This window comes from Cicer arietinum, chromosome 2 (assembly GCF_000331145.2).
Source record: "Cicer arietinum cultivar CDC Frontier isolate Library 1 chromosome 2, Cicar.CDCFrontier_v2.0, whole genome shotgun sequence".
NCBI lineage: Eukaryota > Viridiplantae > Streptophyta > Magnoliopsida > Fabales > Fabaceae > Cicer > Cicer arietinum.
The window spans coordinates 50,977,223-50,998,204 of NC_021161.2; the positions used below are offsets into that span (position 1 = coordinate 50,977,223).

The following is a 20,982-nucleotide window of genomic DNA, read 5'->3' on the forward strand; positions in this document are numbered from 1 at the left end:
CAGTTGTAGCTTATTGATTACAAAGTTTTCCTTTATATCTATGTCCATCAAAGATCACATCTCCAAAGCAGCGGCAAGGACAATTTGGTTTCAGGAAAATTGGTATCGCTACCAAGTTTAAAACAACACAAATGACTTTTATCATCTTAATGTAAAATAAAGATACAAAGACAAATTCAAACAACTACACAGTTTGTTCGAGCATCCTGGGCACATTTTAGTAATCACTTTTCTTCATGTCAAGGGTGCTTGTCTATTTATCTTCAACATCATCAACCTTCTGGTCTTCATTCAGTTTATCAAATCCAAAATATTTGGTAAGAAAATCTGGCACGACGAAATTTGCTATGAAGTATACTGATATAAGCAGAGCACTGCAATGTATAAACAAAGTTTTGAGCAACTTGTGACAATAAAAAAACTGAAGGATCTATGTACAGAAAACAACCTTGTTTATGTTTGCAGCTTGTTATATCTCCTAGAGTTAAAAAATACTATATATAACCATGAATAATGAACAAGGGAAAGAAAAAACCGGACCTTACTGGAAGAAAGGTGGATGGGTCACCGGGTTTGGGAGGTGAAGTAGCAGCAGCAACAATGAAATGTGGAAGTGCCTTGGTACTTAATGAACTTGCTGAAGGAAAGTGGTTGCAAGTTGTAGGTTCTCCCCAAAATAGTTTGGTGGTGTGACCCATCCCTATATGCTGTTGTTGCTGTGGTTTGATTGTTGCATGGATGGGAAGCAATGAAGAGTAGAAGTGGTGGAGGCAAGTCATGGTGAAGTTTACTAGTTGAAAGCTTGTCTTCAAAAAGATATAGTTTTGGTTCACTATGTTCACCCAGTCTGCTTAATTGGGATAATGTTTGGGAGGGGGATATTTTAGTAAATATGATGTTCTGCTTACGTCATCTATTTCTGTAGTACTTTGCCGCTCAAGTGCATAATTAAGTTGAATTTATGATTAATGAATATAGTAATAGTAAAGTACTTTCAGTCCATACATGATGCATGGATGCTTTATTCCTTGATGAAGACAAAAGTCACATTTTTTATTTTAAGAGTTAAATATTCTGTTTTTTTTTTTACATACAGAAATGTATGTGAACGATCGTGATATCGACCGTGCAGAAAGAGCACATACTCTCACACTCACAGCACAAATATAATACTATATAAAATACTCATTAACGTTTTATTTTTTCATAAAATATCAAAGTATTATGTTTATATTTTATTTTGTATTTCAATAAAATTAGTCTTAAATCTAAAATGTTTTTGAATTTCAGTTTATCTCTTAAAAAAATATCATGTGACAGTAAAGATGACGACAAATTTGTAGGTAAAAATTACATTCCATCTTCATCTTCTTCCTTACTATTAGTTGGTTTAGCATGTGAGGAGGACCAAGTGAGTATGACAGACGCAGTAAAGTCCCATGGCTAAATTAATTTATTAGAGTATATAACTTGAAAGTACATAGCTTAATTGAAAATAGAAAGCATAGTAAATGGCATAAGTATATTGAAATAGATAGGTTGGTGAATGAAACAAATTATAAACAGTATCGATATTAGAGTGTCTCTATTTGGTTTGAAAAGTACAAAATAATTGCAGAAGCATGGTTTGTTTCTTCTTTTGGTTCTATTTGCCATTGAAATACATTGTCCTCCACAATAGTTTTTCTGGAAAAGGCTCCCTCCACTTCCTTTTTTCCTTACAAAACCATGGAAACCTCTTCTTCAACACAAATCCTAATTATTTCAAAAACTCTCATCCTTTCATTACAAAAACTCTCCACAGTGAAAATGTATTCCACAATTGCCATGGCGGCGATTAGTGTGACGATTATGTTGGCGGGAGCTGTGATTTCTTTTTTCATTTTGGTTGGGAGACTATGGTTCTTAATCTGGTCGGACAAACCACGAGGAGTCGTATCACCTATTGAGCCGGAGGACATGCTGCCGGAGCCGTTGCCGGAGGATTTAGCCGCATGAAGCCATTGAAGATGGGTTTGAGGGGCAAAATGGTGAATATGTTTGTTTTTTTCTTTCTTTCTTTTGAGAATAGGGGTATTTCTGTTTTGGAGATAAGTGTTTATTTAAAGATATGTAGACTCTACCTCATGTTTGCTTTTGTTTACAAGATATTTGACACTATTCAATATACACTTTTGCAAAATTTTGAATTTTGATTTCAATGTTTTGTTTTAATTTGAGATGATTGTATTGGAAGTTAGAGAGTCTAGTATTACTTTGCTAAAATGATAATGGAAAATTTTTATTTTATATTTCAGTTATTATTTATATTTATATTTTATTATGATAAATATATATTTTATTATTTTTGTTTATATGAAGTAGAGAATACTCCTATTTAATGATAATAATTTATCTCCTATTTAATGATAATATCTTTAAAATATTATTTAAATATACAATCACAATAATCATTTAAGAATATATAATAAAATAATATTTTAAAGAATACATATTCAAACAATCATAAAAATGGCAATTCAACAAATAAAATAGTAAATAAATTAATTCATAATTTAAGATTGTATATTTAAATAAAATATATAATTTAAATATGATTTTATGAATACAATCTTAGATTATAAATTGATTTATTTACTATTTTGTTTGTTGAATTGTCATTTTTTGTAATTGTTTGAATATATATTTTTTGAAAAATTCATTAACTTAACTTTTTTTATTTTCAATAATCTAATTTATTATTAATCATAAAAGATAATTCAACATATAGACATAAATTTATATTGAATTTATATAGATTAAATATGGTCAGTTATTTTTTTTTAGTTCGCATAATTTAATTTATATTTTATACCTCCAATTATATCAACTTGAACCATTGCATTTTTTTTTTAATATTATATTAATGGTTTAGTTTGATTTCTCTTTAATAGTCTCGTCTAAATAATATGATTAGACTAATATGCACGAATAGAAGAAGTTGATGTCAACCATTTAAGTTGGAAAAAATTAAAGAGTAAATGGATTTTTTGGTCCTTTACAAAAAATATGTAGAATATATTAGTTTTATAAAAAAAAAATCCAGCTATTTTTAATCGGTTACAAACATAAATTGATCTTTAAACCACAATTTAATCTGCCGTACAAGTATATAGAAAGTAGAAACTGATGATATCTACTATTAAGTTATTAATGGAGTTCGGAAACTTTCTACGAAACTTTTAACAAAACATACAAATATAATTTTATACAAATATAATTTTAAGCGATTTCTAAGTAAGCAAATGAATGACTGTGATGATAATTTTACGATGACTTTTCCTATCATTTTTTAAAAAAAATTCAGTGTATTTTCATTTCCAAATTGTAATTTCTTTCTATGATTTTGTTTCCTTTTTTTTTATGACATGTGGACGGTTAAATAATCCAATCCCTAAATATAAATAAAAAATTGACAAAAAACCATATTCAATTTGTTTTGTCTTGAATTAAAAAATGTCATTTTTTTTTTCATCTGATAATCTGTTGCACGTGTTTTTGCAAGGTACCAAACTTTCCTTCACCCAAAATTCAATTCCAGTGTACAAAACAAAATTGAGCAGAACAAAGTGTGAGTCTCTTATTGATTGATTTTGAAAGGGCCCATTTGTCATTGTCCGATCTTAATTATAATCTCTAAATATTTTTTCTCTAAAATTAATCTTAAAAATTTCAAGAATTGAATCATGGTTCTATTGGATTCAAGTTTGCATAATGAATATATTTAATTATAATTATAATTTAACTGACAAATATCAATATCATTAAATTTGATATTTTGTTTTATTTCAAATTTGAAATTAATTTTTTTTTAAATTAATTATTATAAAATTTATCTTATCTTTTAAGATAAAAAAAAAAAAAAGAACATAAGCTGTTGAGTTTCATATTAACATTCTCCGTTAATTTAATATTTTTATGTAGACTTCATCGCCCATGTCTATTAACTTGATAACTTCAGCCGAGTAGCTCTATCGAAAATTTGAAATAGTAGAAAGCAAAGTAAATGTCAAAGGTACAAAATGATTGCAGAAATATGGTTTCCTCCTTTTTTTTTTTTTTTGGAAAAGATTCCTCGTTTGATTCAAATTGTCTTTGTTTTCTCATAGTCAGTTAGTCACTCTCACCATTGATTCAAATCGTCTTTGTTTTCTCATAATTAGTTAGTCACTCTCACCATTGATTCAAATTGTCTTTGTTTTCTCATAGTCATTTAGTCACTCTCACCATTCCTCGAAATTGCATTAAATGGTCCACCGTGGAGGCAATTGCCATATCGGCAATTGTTATCGTGTTTTAGATGGTGATAAATGTGATGGTTGCGATCGTGGTTGGTATTAGAGGCTGTTAAAATTAGTTATGATTGGTTGAAAGTTATTAGGTTAGTTACATTAATAGTACTATATAAAAGTGCATCATATTTTAATTGTAAAAATATTTCATCATATAATCATTTCAAATTTTATTTATCTTTTTAATTATTTATCTATTTCTTAGATTCAACTATAATTCTTAACAGATGGAGTCACCACGAGGGGTGGTGGCACACCTATGTCCACGATTGAGTCGGAGAACATAGTCAATCAGAGAACATGGTGCAGGAGGATTTAACTGCGTGAAGCCATAGAATGTAGAGTACATGTATATCTACTTCCATAGTTTTAACATAGTGGGTTTTGAGAAACAAAATGGTGATTATGTTGTGTTTAATTAATATAAAATTTAATTACAGATTTGATTCCTTTATTTTTACTAATTTATATAGTTAGTCTCTCTATTTCAAAAATCAATAGTTTTGATAATTTTTTTATATTTTTGAACTAAAAAAAAGAAGATAATTTGACATATTTTAAATAACGTGACATACAATTTAATGATATAGAACCATCTAAATTTATTAATTATTCATATATTAATTAAATTATAAAAATAAAAAATTTATGAAGTTGAATGTTAAATTTTTATAGAGTTTTATTGTCGTTTCATGAATGTTAATCATTTTGCATCATCATATTAAATGTCACGTTATTTAAAACACGTCACATGATTATTTATTAATTAAAAAAATCAGAATAAGGACCAACATTGTTAAATTTTAAAATAAAAAGACTGATTTCGCTAATTGATAAAAATGACGTAGCTAAAATATCACTAAATAGGGGGTTGAATAGGGATATTGTTGTTTAAAAATTTTCTCACGTGTTTTGAATCATTATCCTCTCTGAGAGGATGAAAATGAGATGATAGAAATTTAAGTCTTTAAATTTGAGTGGAATAAATGAAAGAGAAATTATAGAGGAAGGCACACAATTTTTATACTGGTTCACCTAATGAAGGCTACGTCCAGTCCTCACACACTTGTGAGTTTATACTAATGATCAAACTGATTAACATCTCATAGAAGTTGGTTACACTTTGTGTATTCTTTAACCTCACCAAGCTTACAACCTTGTTTGTTACAAGTTTCAACTATTTCCAAGTGTAACTCACGTGGAAATTACAAAGTGATATGAGTATGATATTTCTCTTTCCTAAACACTTTCTAAAAAAATATTTAAAAGATCTAGTGTAAGATTATGGAAAGTATAAAGAGATGATGTAAATTTCTCTTGATAGCTTTTAGAATTTTGATCTTTTTATGCAATGTTGTTGTGTATTGCCTTTTGTAGAGATCTTGTGATGCTATTTTCATGTGTCAAACACTTTATGACCGTTTGGCACTTTAATCAAAAAGTCCAAGGTCATTCATCATAATTACAAAATTGTCATCCTGCTATCATTGGACTGATTTAGTCCATTCTCGTCCAGGAGGTTTAAACCTCTTAGAAACTTGGACATGAGCTGTCTTTTTCATTTTTCATTATTCAAGACATGTAAGACTATGTTTTTGTCTTGTTAGCTATTGTCTTTTTGTATGTTGATGTGTTGGATCATTTTCAACATCAGAGAATGATGTGGATTATAGATCTATCCTCTTATAATCTATCCTCGTACATGTAAAATATAGCTTCTGACCTCTTCATTTAAATTGATTTTTTCATTCATTCTTTAACCCTGATTTATCTTCTTTTTATGACTAAAAATCATTGTTTCAGTAATGATGGATATTTTACAACTTTGAAGGTTCATCCTTTTAAGGGTTAATTCTTTTGTATGTCTATCCTCCAGTCATTTTTCTCCTTTTTATCTTAATGATGAGTAACCTGTTTTCTAATATAAATTCACTCAAAAGCACATATTAGTCATTAAACACAATCATAATCTTTAAAAAAAAATTGTTATTATTAAAATCATTTAAGAGAGATTTTATCTCAACAAAAAACAGAAGACTAAAATTACAGTTAAACCTTAATGTTATTTTGTAACTTATTGATGCTTAATGTTCAACCAAGTCGACATATGTAAAAATAAGTTTTGTGGCTAATACTAGCATTTTTTAAACAGCCTAACTAAAAATGTGATATATATTATCAAGATGGTGTTTAATAAAATTTATGTATTTTATTATATCACAATATTTTATAATATTTTAATCAAAATAAAATAAATAACTCTTATTGAATGACAATTGACAATGCATGTCCGTTAATATCAAAGAATAAACTTTTTATTTAAAAAAGTTTAAAATACTCTTTTAAAAATGTTTTTGTTTAAAAATTTATATATTTGATTTCTTGACGAGCGACTTTAAAATATTTGTTAATATTTATCTTTATATATTTATAAAATAAAGTAAAACATCCATAAAATTAATGGAGGGGTGGAAAAATAATAATACAATAGAAGAAAAAACAAAATGGAACAATGAAATAATATTTACACATTTTGTCATAATATTCCAATTATCACTAAAAAAGTATTGATTTCTAATGACTCACAAAATCAATTGTCACTTAATGGTAGGTAAATTTCAAAATTATTTTGAGTAACATTTGTGTCTACCGTCAACTTTAGAGAGTAATGTAAATGATAATAAATGGATCAAAATATTAATTAATCAATCTATTTACAATTCACAAAAAAAATTCTTAGAAAAAATTCAATCCAATCCATCCACTAAAAATAAAATCCATTCCATGGTTATCCATTTCTTTAGAAAAAGTTGATGGGTATCCATTCAATCCATCTAATTACTGTTTTTTGAGCATTATAATAAATTAATTATAATATTTATTAAATGTAATTGTTTATGCAATCTTTTAACTTATTTTAGATAACACTTCACTAATTTATTTTTATTTTCTTTCGATTTAGTCTTTTATTTAATTTTAAGTAAACAATTTGATCTTTTATGTTTTAAAATATTATTATTTTTTTACAATAATTTATCAAAATTTTCAAATAATTCATAAAATTAATTATCATCTTCAATATAATACAAATTTCATCAAATTTATAACTTAAATATTTAAATAAACTCATAGTTTCATTTTTTATATTTTTGTAATAAAATTAAATAAAAGATCAAATCAAAAGAAAAAAATATAATTGACTCAAATGTTATCTGAAATTAAGTTAAAGGTCCGCATAAACAATTGTACCTATTTATTATTATTTTATAAAAATATATTTTCTTTTGATAGAAAAAATTGTGTTTTATTTTAAAAAATTGTATTTGACAATATTTACAAAATCAGTTTTTTATTATTTAAAAAATTAGTAATTTCTAAAACAGTGATATTCATGATATTAAAAAAACTGTATTTTTTAGAGAAAAATAATTTTTATTAATAATTTTTTATATTCATATAAAAAATATAATTTTTTGTTATTTTGAAAATAATTTTATTTTAGAAAAAGTTTTTTTTTTCATAAAAAGAAGTTTCTCGACCGAAAAAATTATATATTTGAAAGGACAAAAATGTTTCTAGAACATTTTTAAAATAAATGGAATAAATTGTATATTATTATTTAGTTAATATTTATATTGTCATTCAAAAATCAACTAATTCAACTATTTTTATATTATCTATCTTCGTACAGTAACCCGCTTAACATGACCTGCTACATAACTCATCCAAATACACGAATAAGTTTGTTTTCTTACTAAAACAATCTTTTATTAGTCTTATAAGAAAAAAAATATATTTTAAAAAGAAATATTTGAATCTTTCCTAAAACAAAATATGTATTTAACTCTAAAAGAAAAATATTTTTGGACAGAAATTAAAAAATTAATAAAACACGCGAATCGCGATATTTGACTTTGAGATAATATATACAAAGACATTAATAGCGAAATAAAAGGAAAATTTTAAACAAATAAATCATCAATATCTCATTACATAAAGAAGAAAGTGAAAAATTATTATTCTCTCATCGTCGGCGATCTCCTCCTCTGCCTTATTCAACCCTATTTTTCGATCTACGTTTCCACACTCAGGTGAACCACTCAAATTTCATCTCTATTATTTATTTTTCTCCTATTTTTGTTTCAATCATATGAATTTTAATTCCGCACACTTGTATTTTTTTATTTTACTTTTTTTGTTATTATTATTATTATTGCTGTTGTTCTGAAACGAAATCGATCGATTATTAGATTTATAATGTTGGTGATGAAATTGTTATTATGTTAAATTAGGTTTGAATTTTGAAAGAAGAATAAGAAGAAGAGCGTAAGTAATCATGTTTGGTGTTGTAAGGCGAAGGGTTGCTTCTGGAGGCACATCTTCGGTGAGAATTTATTCTCACTATTTTTTTACGATGATATTTCTATTTTGAATGTTTATTTATTAATCTATGGTTTGTGAAGTTGTAAAGTTTAACTGAAGCTTGATACCTTTGTTGTATATACTTCAGTTGCTTGGTCAGTCAGGGCTGAAAATCCGGTCTGGCACTGCTAGAGTTTCTTCCGTTGTGGAAAAAGAGGTATATTTCTGCACCCAACTGTTTTAATGTTAGTATTTTTTTTGTTTCTTTGTCTAAGATGCATATGATTACCCTAGTATTATTTTTGGGACGTGTGTTTAGTTTATAGGTTAGTGAAATTTTGCAATTCCCTAATTTTGCGTAACTGTTGTGATTGTATTTGATACAAAAGAATTGTAAATTTAAGCCTTGGAAGACTCCTGTCTCGTTTTCATTTAGACCCTGTTTGCAATTTGCATAAACAACTCTATTAAGCGATTATCATATAAGTGTCTATGTCTAAGCTATTTATGTAATAAAGTCTAACTGTTTTTATATAAGTTATTGGTTGCTTTTATAAACTATTTTGAAAAGCTTATGAAAAGAAGTTTAAAACAACTTATGGACATGTTAAAAACTGTTCCCAAATAGTCTGGCAAGTGCTTATGCCAGTGTGTAAGCTTAATAAGCTAATCCAAATAAGCTTAAATAATACTTTTCATTTCTAACTTATTTTCTACGTATGTCGATTCTGGATTTTTCAACTGGTTTGAAAAGAAATTAGTCAAAGTTGATTCTGTTTGTGACTGGTTCTCTTCGGTGTTGTTTGAATTCTCTTCTGTTCAAAATTTGATTGTTCAATTTCAATGTGATGTGGTAAGGATTTCCCTTTTTACTTAATTGAAGTTTGTAAATCATGTATTTGCTAATTGATGTAAGTCTTCTTATATGAACTGCTTACACTTGCTCATCAGAACTGCTTAGAGTACTGCAAATTCTGTTTAGAGGGTGCCTCTTGTCTTCTCTGTATTGAATTCTTCTTTTCTCTAAAAACATTATATTTATTGGAATGGTTAGATTTACAGCTTACCTGCTAATGTGTTTTATCTTTTGATTGCTTTTATTGTTTTACATGTTTAACTTAGTAGTCATATCCTTTCAATTATATTTTTTATGTTCAACAGGTTGCATTTAGCTCAGGAGGATGTGGCAATATCCGGAATTTCTGTCACACAACACCTGGTAATTTTGTGTTTTTTTTTTGTTTTAAAAATATATTAGCTGGTACAAATTTAAATGATAATGTAATTGTGCAATTAATGTCACCATCCTTTTTCTGTTACAGGACGCTGGATTAATTCAAAACCTATAAGGTTAGTTGTTCCTTTACTGGTCATAAGCTTTAAATATTGCTTTAGGATATTTAATTTATGTCGGCTCAGACGTCAGAACTGGTAAAATGAGCCAGTTATAGGAATATTTAGTTATAGTAATATTCAAATGGTGGAGGTTAGGAAAAATAATATAAGGCTCTCCATACCTTCTAAAGCTATAAACAGGTTTGAATTTTGGAGACTTCAGCAGCATACATACGGTTTAAATGAAGTTTGAGAACGGAAATAAAACAATATGTAAACATTTCTTGTTTCCTAACCAAATAGGCTATTCAGGGTATGAAAATGAAAGCAATGGTAATAACATTCATTGTCAGAAAATGAAATAATGAAATTGTTCTCAAAAGTTAGCAGACTCTAAATTTTCATTGTTAATAATCAAATGCTAGCACAATTTCTATGACTTCCATGTTGTTAGTTGCCATTTTTACATTTTTTCTTGTATGTTGGTAATTTAGGCTTATGCACATAAGCATCAGATCATGCATTCGGCTTCATATGATAACCAAACATTTATATTTAGCAGTGGTGATGGTTTTAGTAAGGGCATTGGTTGTCCCAGATAAACAAGTTATATGGCATTTTTTGGAAGGAAGCATGGAAAAATTCAAAAGATGTATTTTCTGTAATCTACTTTCATATATACTCATACTCTTCAGGAAACAAATTCTGTTGATAAACTTGTCACATGCAGTTTGGGGTGCAACAATTATAGTTCAACTTCGTTACTTTATACTTTCACTGAGTTCACTCTGCCTCTGTGTTTATTTGTGTCTGCTGATGTATTAACTAATAATCTGAAAATTGCTAATTGCTATGCAGGGACATTTTTTATCAAGAGGCTTCCATTCAAACACAGAGGCATTCATTTTCTTCGGAAAGTGGTGAGATATTAACGTGCCTCTTCCTGTCAGTTTTCTGTCGTTTAAGTTACATATATACATTGAGGTTACCTATATAAATTGAGGCATTCAAGGTTATTTTGTTCATGAAAGACAACTACACATACATTGAGTTTATTGTAAGAGTTTTAGCTTTTATGAGAGAGGATTATGTCACAAAATCCATGGTTATGATGATAGAGTATTGCACATGTGTATTTCTGAAATTTAGTTACTGTATAACTGATTTTATTGTAATAGAATCTACAATGTATTGTTTGATATAAAGAATATCGTATTTCTGTCCAGCGTGGCATAGAAGGAGGGAGTTTGATAATTGACATTTATGAAGTTGTGCTCTGTTATGTGTGCATTATGTCTTTTTTTTACAAGAATTCTGTGTGCATTATGTCACTTCCGCATATATGTAGGAATACACAGAATGTTCCAAAACGCAGTTACATTTTATTAATTATAGTCCAGAGTCTTGGGTATTAGACCAAATAAGTCATGTGAATGCTAATTTGATAAGTGTAGTTTTTTTTTTCTGGCATTTATGTTGTTCAGTTGACTTGTTCCGTTTTTTCTTTTGATTTCTGATCTGTTCTCAAATATCATTTTTTATTTGTGATAAAGGAGATTCTGTTGATGTTGTGGTCCCTCCATTGGCTGAATCCATCGAAGATGGGACTCTCGCAAAATTCCTGAAGAGTATGTTAACCAACTCCTTGTATATGTTTTGTTTACAGCTACTTGTTCTTTTTAATGGTTATTGGTGATTGACTGTGACATCTTTTGTTTTGATGTACGGGAGCAGGGGTTGGTGACAGGGTTAATATTGATGAACCAATTGCTCAAATTGAAACAGATAAGGTTTGATGTTAAAACAATATGCAAATGTTTGTGTGAAGCATTTGGATAGTTATTAGTGGGTACAGTTTTCTTTGTTCCTAAATAGTTAACACTGTTTTCCTTATTCCTGTATTAGGTGACAATTGATGTTACAAGTCCCGAGTCAGGTGTGATTGTGAAGGTACTGTTGAATAGGTTCAGAACATTTTTACTCCCACAAGCCAGCCACCCCATGAATTCTATTTTTTTTTTACTCTCTTTTCTTTAATTAAATTTTGTTCATGTGATCTATTTAATGATCTGTAGCTTCTAGCCAATGAAGGGGATACAGTTGAGCCAGGTCACAAGATAGCAATCATTTCAAGGTCTGCTGATGCTACAACTCATGTTGCGCCATCTGAGACTGCACCTGAGAAACCTGCTCCTAAGCCAACCCAAAATGTTAGTGAACCCGAGGAGAAGAAAGCTCCTAAAGTTGAAACAACTAAGACAGAGAAGCCAAAAGCACCTGCTCCACAAAGCTCTCCAAGTGAGCCACAGCTTCCTCCTAAGGAAAGAGAAAGACGAGTGAGTCATTGTGATTTTCTAATTGTCTTAGCTACCTGAATTATGTTTAACAATTTTTTAATTTTTTATTTTAATGTATTCCTTCATTATCAAGGTTCCTATGACAAGGCTTCGGAAACGGGTTGCTACACGGTTGAAGGATTCACAAAACACATTTGCTATGCTGACAACCTTCAATGAAGTTGATATGTAAGTTTCATTGATTGTCAAATTGTAGCAGAAGCTTTGAATATTGCCTCAATCTTCAAATGTGTAAATATTCCCTATTATGCATTATTTGGTGATGCTCACTTTGAATAAGAATATTGGAAACTGTGGGCATGGTCCTTGTGGTACACAGTAGTCTAAATTTAATGAATTTTTCAAGCCATTGTGTCTGTGCTAAACCAATGGTGACTCCATTTGTTTATTATTATTTATTGTTGCTATATTTGTTGACATGGCTGTATCTATTGAACTACCATGGTCATTCTCTTCCTGATTGCTCTGCTATTTATAACAGGACTAATTTGATGAAGCTCCGTGCTGATTATAAGGATGCTTTTGTTGAGAAGCATGGAGTCAAATTGGGACTTATGTCCGGGTTTATCAAAGTATGCTTTCAAATTATGGAAGTATTGATTAATGAGTTTTCTTTCTATATTTTTTTAATTTTTTTTTCCTTTCTCACTATGTTAGGCTGCTGTCAATGCACTTCAAAATCAACCAATTATTAATGCAGTCATTGATGGGGATGATATTATATACAGAGATTATATAGATATCAGCATAGCTGTCGGAACTCCGAAGGTTTTTATCAGTCACCTTAACCTTTACTCATTTACTTTTACTATCTTTTATTATGCGGAGAAATCCTTGGGGCTGGATTTATTATACTTTTGTGAAACCTAACCATGTTATTGACCTATGTCAATTGATGTTGTTATGGCTGATCTTCAAAATTTGAATGGTTGGGTTAAAGGGAGCCAGTTAAGTATTCACTACTTTTAATGTTATGGCTGACCTATGTCAATTGATGTTGTTATGGCTGATCTTCAAAATTTGAATGGTTGGGTTAAAGGGAGCCAGTTAAGTATTCACTACTTTTAATGTTATTAATTCAAAGTTGTCTTCCCAGGGACTTGTTGTGCCAGTCATCCGCAATGCGGATACAATGAACTTTGCGGATATAGAAAAACAGATCAATGCTTTCGCAAAGAAGGCTAATGCTGGAACCTTATCAATTGATGAGATGGCTGGAGGCACTCTTACAATATCAAATGGCGGTGTTTATGGAAGTCTTTTGAGTACCCCTATTATCAACCCTCCTCAGGTTTGCAACTTCTGCTAAGACGACACTTATTATGGTTTTTCTTTTATTTTATAGAACATTATTGTATATATGGTAAATGGCATTTTTGTATATATAGGATTGAACAATCAGTGATTTCATGCATTTTTGTGTTGTGTGTCACACGATCAAACCATATCATATCTCTAGTAACATTTTTTTTTTGACAAAGCATGTCTCTAGTAACTAGTCAAAATGAATTTTGTTTTCACACTGCAATCAGTATATAATTCAAAATACCTAACCAAATGTTCTGGTCTTTTACTTGCAAGTAGCAATACTTGCAAGTGGTAAGATTTTGATTAGTGCATTGCTTTCCTTTTCTTTTTAATGATACTAAATATTTATTAGCAATTTTGCGTAAATATTTTTGGAAAGAAATCTCATGCAGCTGTTGTTTTTGGCAGTCGGCAATCTTGGGTATGCATTCCATAGTCAGCCGTCCAATGGTTGTTGGAGGAAATGTTGTTCCAAGGCCAATGATGTACACTGCTCTAACATATGACCACAGAATAATTGATGGAAGAGAGGCCGTGTTCTTTCTGCGACGCATCAAAGATATCGTGGAGGACCCTCGCAGGCTCTTGCTCGACATATAAACAGAATCTCAAACTATGCGAGTAAATTATATTTCTTAGAATTCTGATACCATAAATGGTTACCCTTTTGTTTCGGGTCTTGAATATTGCGGCGTGATTTACGATATTTTATTGAGCAACTTCTTTAGGTTCAGATCATAATTTATCCGACATAAACTCAGAAGGTTTGTTTCTTTTCACCCATCCCTCTCAAACGAGAGGGTGATAGTTTTTGTCTCATAATGAAACTCGTAAGTTGTATGAAACGACTATGAAGCATATTACGGTATTCTCCCTCAAGTAATAATGCGACTTAATTTTTTATATTAAATAATGTGATTTAATTTTTATTTATCAAATAATGCGATTTAATTTAATTCATGCTAATCTCCGCTACAATATTTTTTGTAAATGAAAATTGTCTCAAGCAGACTTATAAGTTCCCTAAATTGTATGATTCTGATTCTAGTTTCGGAGGTTATATAGCTAATTAGATTTGATTTATTTTGATATTAAAAGCTTATTTAAAATAAAAGTCGAAAATTAGTACTTAATGCATGAAATTAAAGCTTGGTAATTACTGTTATTCTGTTTTTCCTTATAATAATTGTCATTTAAAAATATCTGGTTAAAGCATTGTTGTATTTGGCAACATAAGTTCTATGATCTAATAATACAAAATTTCGTCCGATAAAGAAAATAAGAACTAAGCGATCAAAGAGAACAAATTTACGAGTTCTTGCATCGAAATTTTATGCTCTTAGTCAAGATTTAGCAAAGATCTATCAATCAATGCTGCAGGGTTTTTTTCTTATAGGATAAAATTTATGTGCATTTTTTAGGTATTTTTGTATGGTTTTTAACTTAATCAAATATGATTCTATTAAATTTATAATTTTCTCAAAGTTTGTTAAAATTTCAAAAGATGTGTTTTAACCATATAAAAACACTTAAAAAAATACACCTAAATGTTTTTTTTAATGAAAATTTACTTAAAAATAAAAGTTGTTTTAGACTCATTTGATATCGATTAAAAAAAATTTAATATTCAATAATTTAGATTTTTACTATTAAAGATTTTACAATAATAAAAGTTATACATTTTTAAAAATATATTTTTAAAAATAATTTTTGTAAAAAGTTTTTTAAAATAGCTTTTCATTTCATCATTTTTTGACATTTCACTATTCAAAATAGTTGTAACAAATAGAACAAATATTTCAAATAATATTTTAAGATAAACTCTTTAACAAATTTTTTATTTAAAACTTTTTTTTATATTTTTTTTAGAAATATCATAATAAAAACATCAAATACTATAAAGATTATTTCTTAAAAAATCTTACACAAACAGACTCACTATCTTAATTTCATAGTATTTAGACTTTTTTTATGTTTCATGCATAAGAATTTTGTTTGATGCACTTGTTAGTGGAAATGGTGGTCAAATTTTTGGAATATTATATACAAAACGTTATAACAGCGTTGTAAACATAACGTGAAAGTGCTATAATTTACAACGCTTGTATACAAGCACGGTAAAAAAACAATGTAAACATTATGTGAGACCGCTAGTTGACCCTAAGCGCTGTAAACATTATGACCTATATGACCTACTGTAACACCCTAAATTTTATAATAAACTATTTTATTAATGAATATGATTTTAAATAATTAATTTGGTTTTAAAATTATTTTAGAATACATGTTAATAAATTTTGTGATTAGTTTTTGTTATATGGGTGCTTTAGATTATGTGCTACTTTTATACATATTGAACTACATGAGCAATCTAAATAACAAGTATTATATTTTATATATTTTTCTAAATAGTATTTTAGTGTAATATTTTAATGAATGAGATCTTAGAAGATTTTACGTGTATATACTCCTACAAAATTAGTGTATTAGTTTCAATGATATTAAGCATGCACATAATTATATTTCAATTATTTATAACTATTTTCTATTTTTAGTTATTTTTTTTATAAATAATTATCTTGAGATAGAATTGATATTGTGTTTGATTTCGTTTATTTTTATATACTTGTTATGATATTGTGATTTTATATATATTTATTATGATCTAGTAATTAATATAAAGTATTAATGTTATATTTATTTTATAATTTTGACTATTTTCTAATATGCTGGTATTATTATAATGTGAGTATTTTGAGAAATATATTATAATTGTAGAGATTATCTTGAATGTGAGAGTTTCAATTACTAGTAATATTTTTTTTATATTGATTATTTTTATTATTATAATTTATAAAATATTAGTAATGTTTCGAAAACTGTGTTTGGAAGAATATTAAAAATGAGATTAAATAATTATTAATTTTGTTTTAGCAAAATAAAAATAATAATAGTAAAACCAAAACATAAATAAAGGGACCAATGGGTTTGACTCATGTGTGAATCCTAATTGTTAATAAAATAAAACAAATAAAAAAGGAAAAGGAGTTGGAAGGGCAACTGTAAAACCAAAAGGAAACACAACAAGAACCTATTGTTTGACACCGATGATCGATAATTGTTCTAGATAACTTTCTTCATTTTCGCTCAAATTTGAGTATGTTATTTCATTCATTTAACTAGTCAATTTAACATAATTTTTCAGATTTTTAACAACTCTAATTTCTCTCTAAATTACCCGATTTATCCGTTTGTAGAATTCGTTAATTTGTATCGTTCTCCTTCACCGTAAGTCCGATTTGAGTGAAACCAACGCCAAAACGACCGTGTGAAAAGTGGCTATATTATCCACTGATTGGTTTTCTGATTTATGGTAATTTTCCTTGACCAAATTTCGAATTTAGTTTTTAAAGTATCTTCTCATAATTTATTTTTCACGTTTATCCATAAACTGTCACGTTAGATCGATAGAAGGATAAATAAACAATGAACAAATGCTATTTTCTCGTGGAATTGTATTTGTGTGTGAAAGCGTCAAAATAAAATAAGGGGTGAGAGAGCGTTTGAATTCATGAGTATAATATATTGTGAGATGAACGGGAAAACTGTATTTCCCAACGATTCATCTGGTGTTCGCTATGTACGGCAGTAGCCCTTTCAGTGGTAAATTAATTAATATGCAAAATAGAAATTGTTAGATTAAAATATGGAATAGAAATACTTATAAGGTGTTGATTGATTCGTTAAATGTGTGATATTTAATATTATTGTGATATTTGATTTAATTTCGTTAAACGTTGGGCATTTGATATTATTGTGATATTTGATTTAATTTCGTTAAATGTGTGACATTTGATATTATTGTGATATTTGATTTATTATCGTTAAATGTGTGATATTTGATATTGTTGTGATATTGGATGTCAAATGAATTTTATGTTTAATTAGACATGTTTACGTGATGTGATAATAAAAGGTGGATGCATTTTGATAAGTTTTATGTGATTATGATGATGTATAATTAATAATAATGATGTTATAAATTTGTGATAAGTCTATGTGATGACGTGTAATAATAATATGTGATGACGTGTAATTAATGATAGTGATGGTATAAACTGTGATGAGAATATTGTGATTCCAATTTGTGTTTGAGATGAATGTCTTAATGGAGTACCATAGGCCAACGAGGGGAGAAAATAAATATTGAGAATTTGTGAACTGGAGATTATTTGGTCATCATATAGGTAGGGTCTGACAAGCCTAGTGATTCCGGAGAAGTGCAACTGAATGAGACTGATCGTGTCGGTCTGCTGTCGAGCCTTAAGGCAAGATTGTTAGACATTGGAGGTATTCGGGTGGGGAATTCCTAGGTGACTTGGAGGTCGCACTCCAAATGTCGGGAGCTACCATGCAACACACGTTTACCTCGACGGTCGCGTATATGTGTCTCGGATTGAGTTGATGAGGATTATAAGGACAGAGCCAATTTGAATTGTCCGTCCACCGGGATGGTGGCATAGTATCAAACCTCCTAACCAAGTACTTCAGAGTTAGAATGATACCACATTGTGAAGTAGAGTCTAAGCTCATGCATATCATTGCATTTTATTGTGATTGTTTTGTTGTGATTGATATGTATCGTGTGTGGTGATAATTTATCTTAGACGATATGATGTTATAATGAAATTTATTGATTTTCCTTGAGTGATTTTGACTTTTTAAGGTGATATTTTCCTGATGGAATGTTTGTGTAATGATACGGTTCTATTATAATTGTTTGCGTGTTATACTGTTATCATGATTTTGAAACTCACCTCATTCGTTCTTTGTGTTTGACTGACTTGACCATGCGTTTGTGAAATCACAATTATTACATGTTAATTAGTTTTAAAGTTCAAGTTTGGGAGAAACCTCGTTCTTATAGGTGATACCGGGAATAAGGGTTTTAAATTTTATTTTACTTATTTTACTTATTTTAATAGAGAAAATAAGTTTAAAGTGTTCTTTTTCCTTTTGAGAAACGTGATATCCTAATTAAAAATAAAAGTTTTTATTTTCTTGGAAATAGATTTTTATTTATCCGCTGCAAATTTTATAGGAATATGATATAATTTATTATATATATTATTTTGGGGTTTAGGGTGTCACGTCTACAATAACATTTTTTCTAAAATGCTTGTCAGAAAAGTGTTATTGTATCATTCATTAATTTTAAAACAACTTTTTTTTACTAAAAAAAACGCTATAAAAGATGCGCACATAATGCTTTTTTTGACTGTAAATTCTTGTTAAAGTATTTTTTACTGGAAACTTTTTTAAAGCAATGCAAGTTCATGCTTTCTAATTATGAAAAAATCATCTTCGAAACAAATAAAAAACTTGTTTCAAAAAAGAAAAAACAATATCAAAGATGAATGAAATAAATAAAGAGTAAAACACAACTTTTAAGCATTATACATAACAAATACTATCACATTATTCTGTTAAAAATGTTAAAAAAATTAATGTTTTCTAATAATGAAAAAGAATCTTCTTTGAAACAAATAAAAAATCTGTTTAAAAACCGAAAAAAACAATATCAAAGATTAATGAATTTAAAAAAGAGTAAAACATTACTTTTGGGAATATACGTAACAAATAGACTAAATAGGATATCAGATTCTTTAACTTAATATCAGTTAACGTTTTAGTTGTTTATTTGTATTTTTTTCAATTTAGTCATTTATTTTAATTTTAAGTGATAATTTGATCTTTTATGTTTTAAAATGTCAACAATGTTTTTTTTATATATAAAAAATCAAAAAATACATCAAAATTTTCAAACAAAACCTATAAAATTAATTATCATCTTCAATATAATGCAAATTTTCATCAAATGCATAATCAAATATTCAAATAAAATCATATTTTCATTTTCAAATTCATCAAATAAAGTTATGCATCTGTTGAAATAAAAAATTAAAATAAGGAAGCTGTGTCGTTGTTTATGTGTTGGTAAATTATGATTAATTGTCAATATAAAATAACTTTATATATACAATTTCTTAATTTCATATGATATTTTAATATTGAAATTTAGATTTTAGATTTTAGATTTCAGATTTTTGACTGCAAATATTTAATTTGATTTTAGATTTTTTGATTTTAGATTTTAGATTTTAGATTTTTAGATTTTTTTGACTATAATTTGATTATAGCATATTATAGATGAAAAGGAAAAATAGTAATAAGAAAAAAATTATTTTAAAAGGTTTTTTGACTGCAAATTGTTGCTAAAGTTTTTTTGATTACAAATTCTTGTTAAAGTATTTTTGACTGCAAATATTTTTAAAGCAATGCAAGTTAATGCTTTCTAATAAAGAAAAAATAAATTATAACCTGCCTTAGGCAGAGCCATGATAATTAATATTATTGATTATTTTTCTCTTCTCTATATATATTGTCAAAATCTTAAGCATAGACATGACATTGAATGCAATGAATTCATTTCAAGTTAGTCTCCCACTACTTATTTCATTTTTCTACGTTTGCTATCAAATAGCTATCACAAATGCAGGTATGTGAAAGTCAATACCTTTATCTTTTACGCATTCTTTTTAATTTAATTTCTTATGTTGATATTAATTTAATGTATTTTATTTTGATAAAATATGATAAACTTTATTAACTAATTTGCAAACAATATGCAGATAACTTAAGTGTTCTGCAAAAACACGTTTCTTTCTTTGATAGCAACCATGATGGTATCATCTATCCAAAAGAAACTTACCAAGGTTAATTTTATTTATTTATTTATTTATTTATTTTTTGCTTGATAAATACTACCGTAGTTAATTTATATAACAAATTTTTTTCTATTATATTTTTAAACTTCACAATTAATATTTTAAATACACAAAATAGATTTCCCCTACCAAATATGATTGATCCGAGTAGATACACATATTATTTTGTTATCTCTATGTTAAATTGATATTTATCATATATAGAAACCTTTTTGATACGTTGTACCTTAAAAAACATAAAAACCGATGTGAATCTGATTGAACAATTTGAAATTGTTTTTTCTCTATTAATAATCTTTAAAATGATAATAGGATTAAGAGCGATAGGTTGTGGAGTTGTGTTATCGATGGCTGCTTCGGCTTTCATTCATTCCGGTTTTAGCCGAAAAACTCGTCCGGTATATTTCTCTCTCATTTTCCTATTTTACTATTTTTTTTTAATTCATTTATTATGACTTTAATTTTCATTAGAAATTTGATTACTTAAATTTAATGATGGTG

The 20,982-nt window shown here is 27.9% G+C and overlaps 2 protein-coding genes and 1 long non-coding RNA gene across 3 annotated transcripts; 2 read left to right on the forward strand and 1 right to left on the reverse strand.

The window, feature by feature from the left end:
- Positions 1-61: 61 nt before the first annotated feature.
- Positions 62-861, reverse strand: LOC101509251 (uncharacterized). Its single transcript, XM_004491354.4, has 2 exons — positions 541-861; positions 62-374 (listed from the first exon to the last, which is right to left on the reverse strand). Exons 1-2 carry the CDS (start codon positions 777-779, stop codon positions 254-256), a joined length of 360 nt encoding a protein of 119 aa, XP_004491411.1. The 5' UTR covers positions 780-861; the 3' UTR covers positions 62-253.
- A 7,422-nt stretch (positions 862-8,283) lies between these two features.
- Positions 8,284-14,603, forward strand: LOC101509571 (2-oxoglutarate dehydrogenase complex component E2-2-like). Its single transcript, NM_001364871.1, has 15 exons — positions 8,284-8,422; positions 8,624-8,715; positions 8,842-8,910; positions 9,855-9,912; positions 10,016-10,043; positions 10,887-10,948; positions 11,582-11,656; positions 11,763-11,818; positions 11,934-11,978; positions 12,104-12,364; positions 12,459-12,553; positions 12,867-12,957; positions 13,043-13,153; positions 13,482-13,676; positions 14,102-14,603. The coding sequence occupies exons 2-15, from the start codon at positions 8,668-8,670 to the stop codon at positions 14,291-14,293; spliced, it is 1,386 nt and encodes a 461-aa protein (NP_001351800.1). The 5' UTR covers positions 8,284-8,422; positions 8,624-8,667; the 3' UTR covers positions 14,294-14,603.
- Positions 14,604-20,172: 5,569 nt separating this feature from the next.
- LOC113785512 (uncharacterized) lies at positions 20,173-20,880 on the forward strand. The gene is made up of 3 exons (XR_012162080.1): positions 20,173-20,252; positions 20,386-20,469; positions 20,794-20,880. It is a non-coding gene; the product is annotated as an uncharacterized lncRNA (long non-coding RNA).
- Positions 20,881-20,982: the final 102 nt, after the last annotated feature.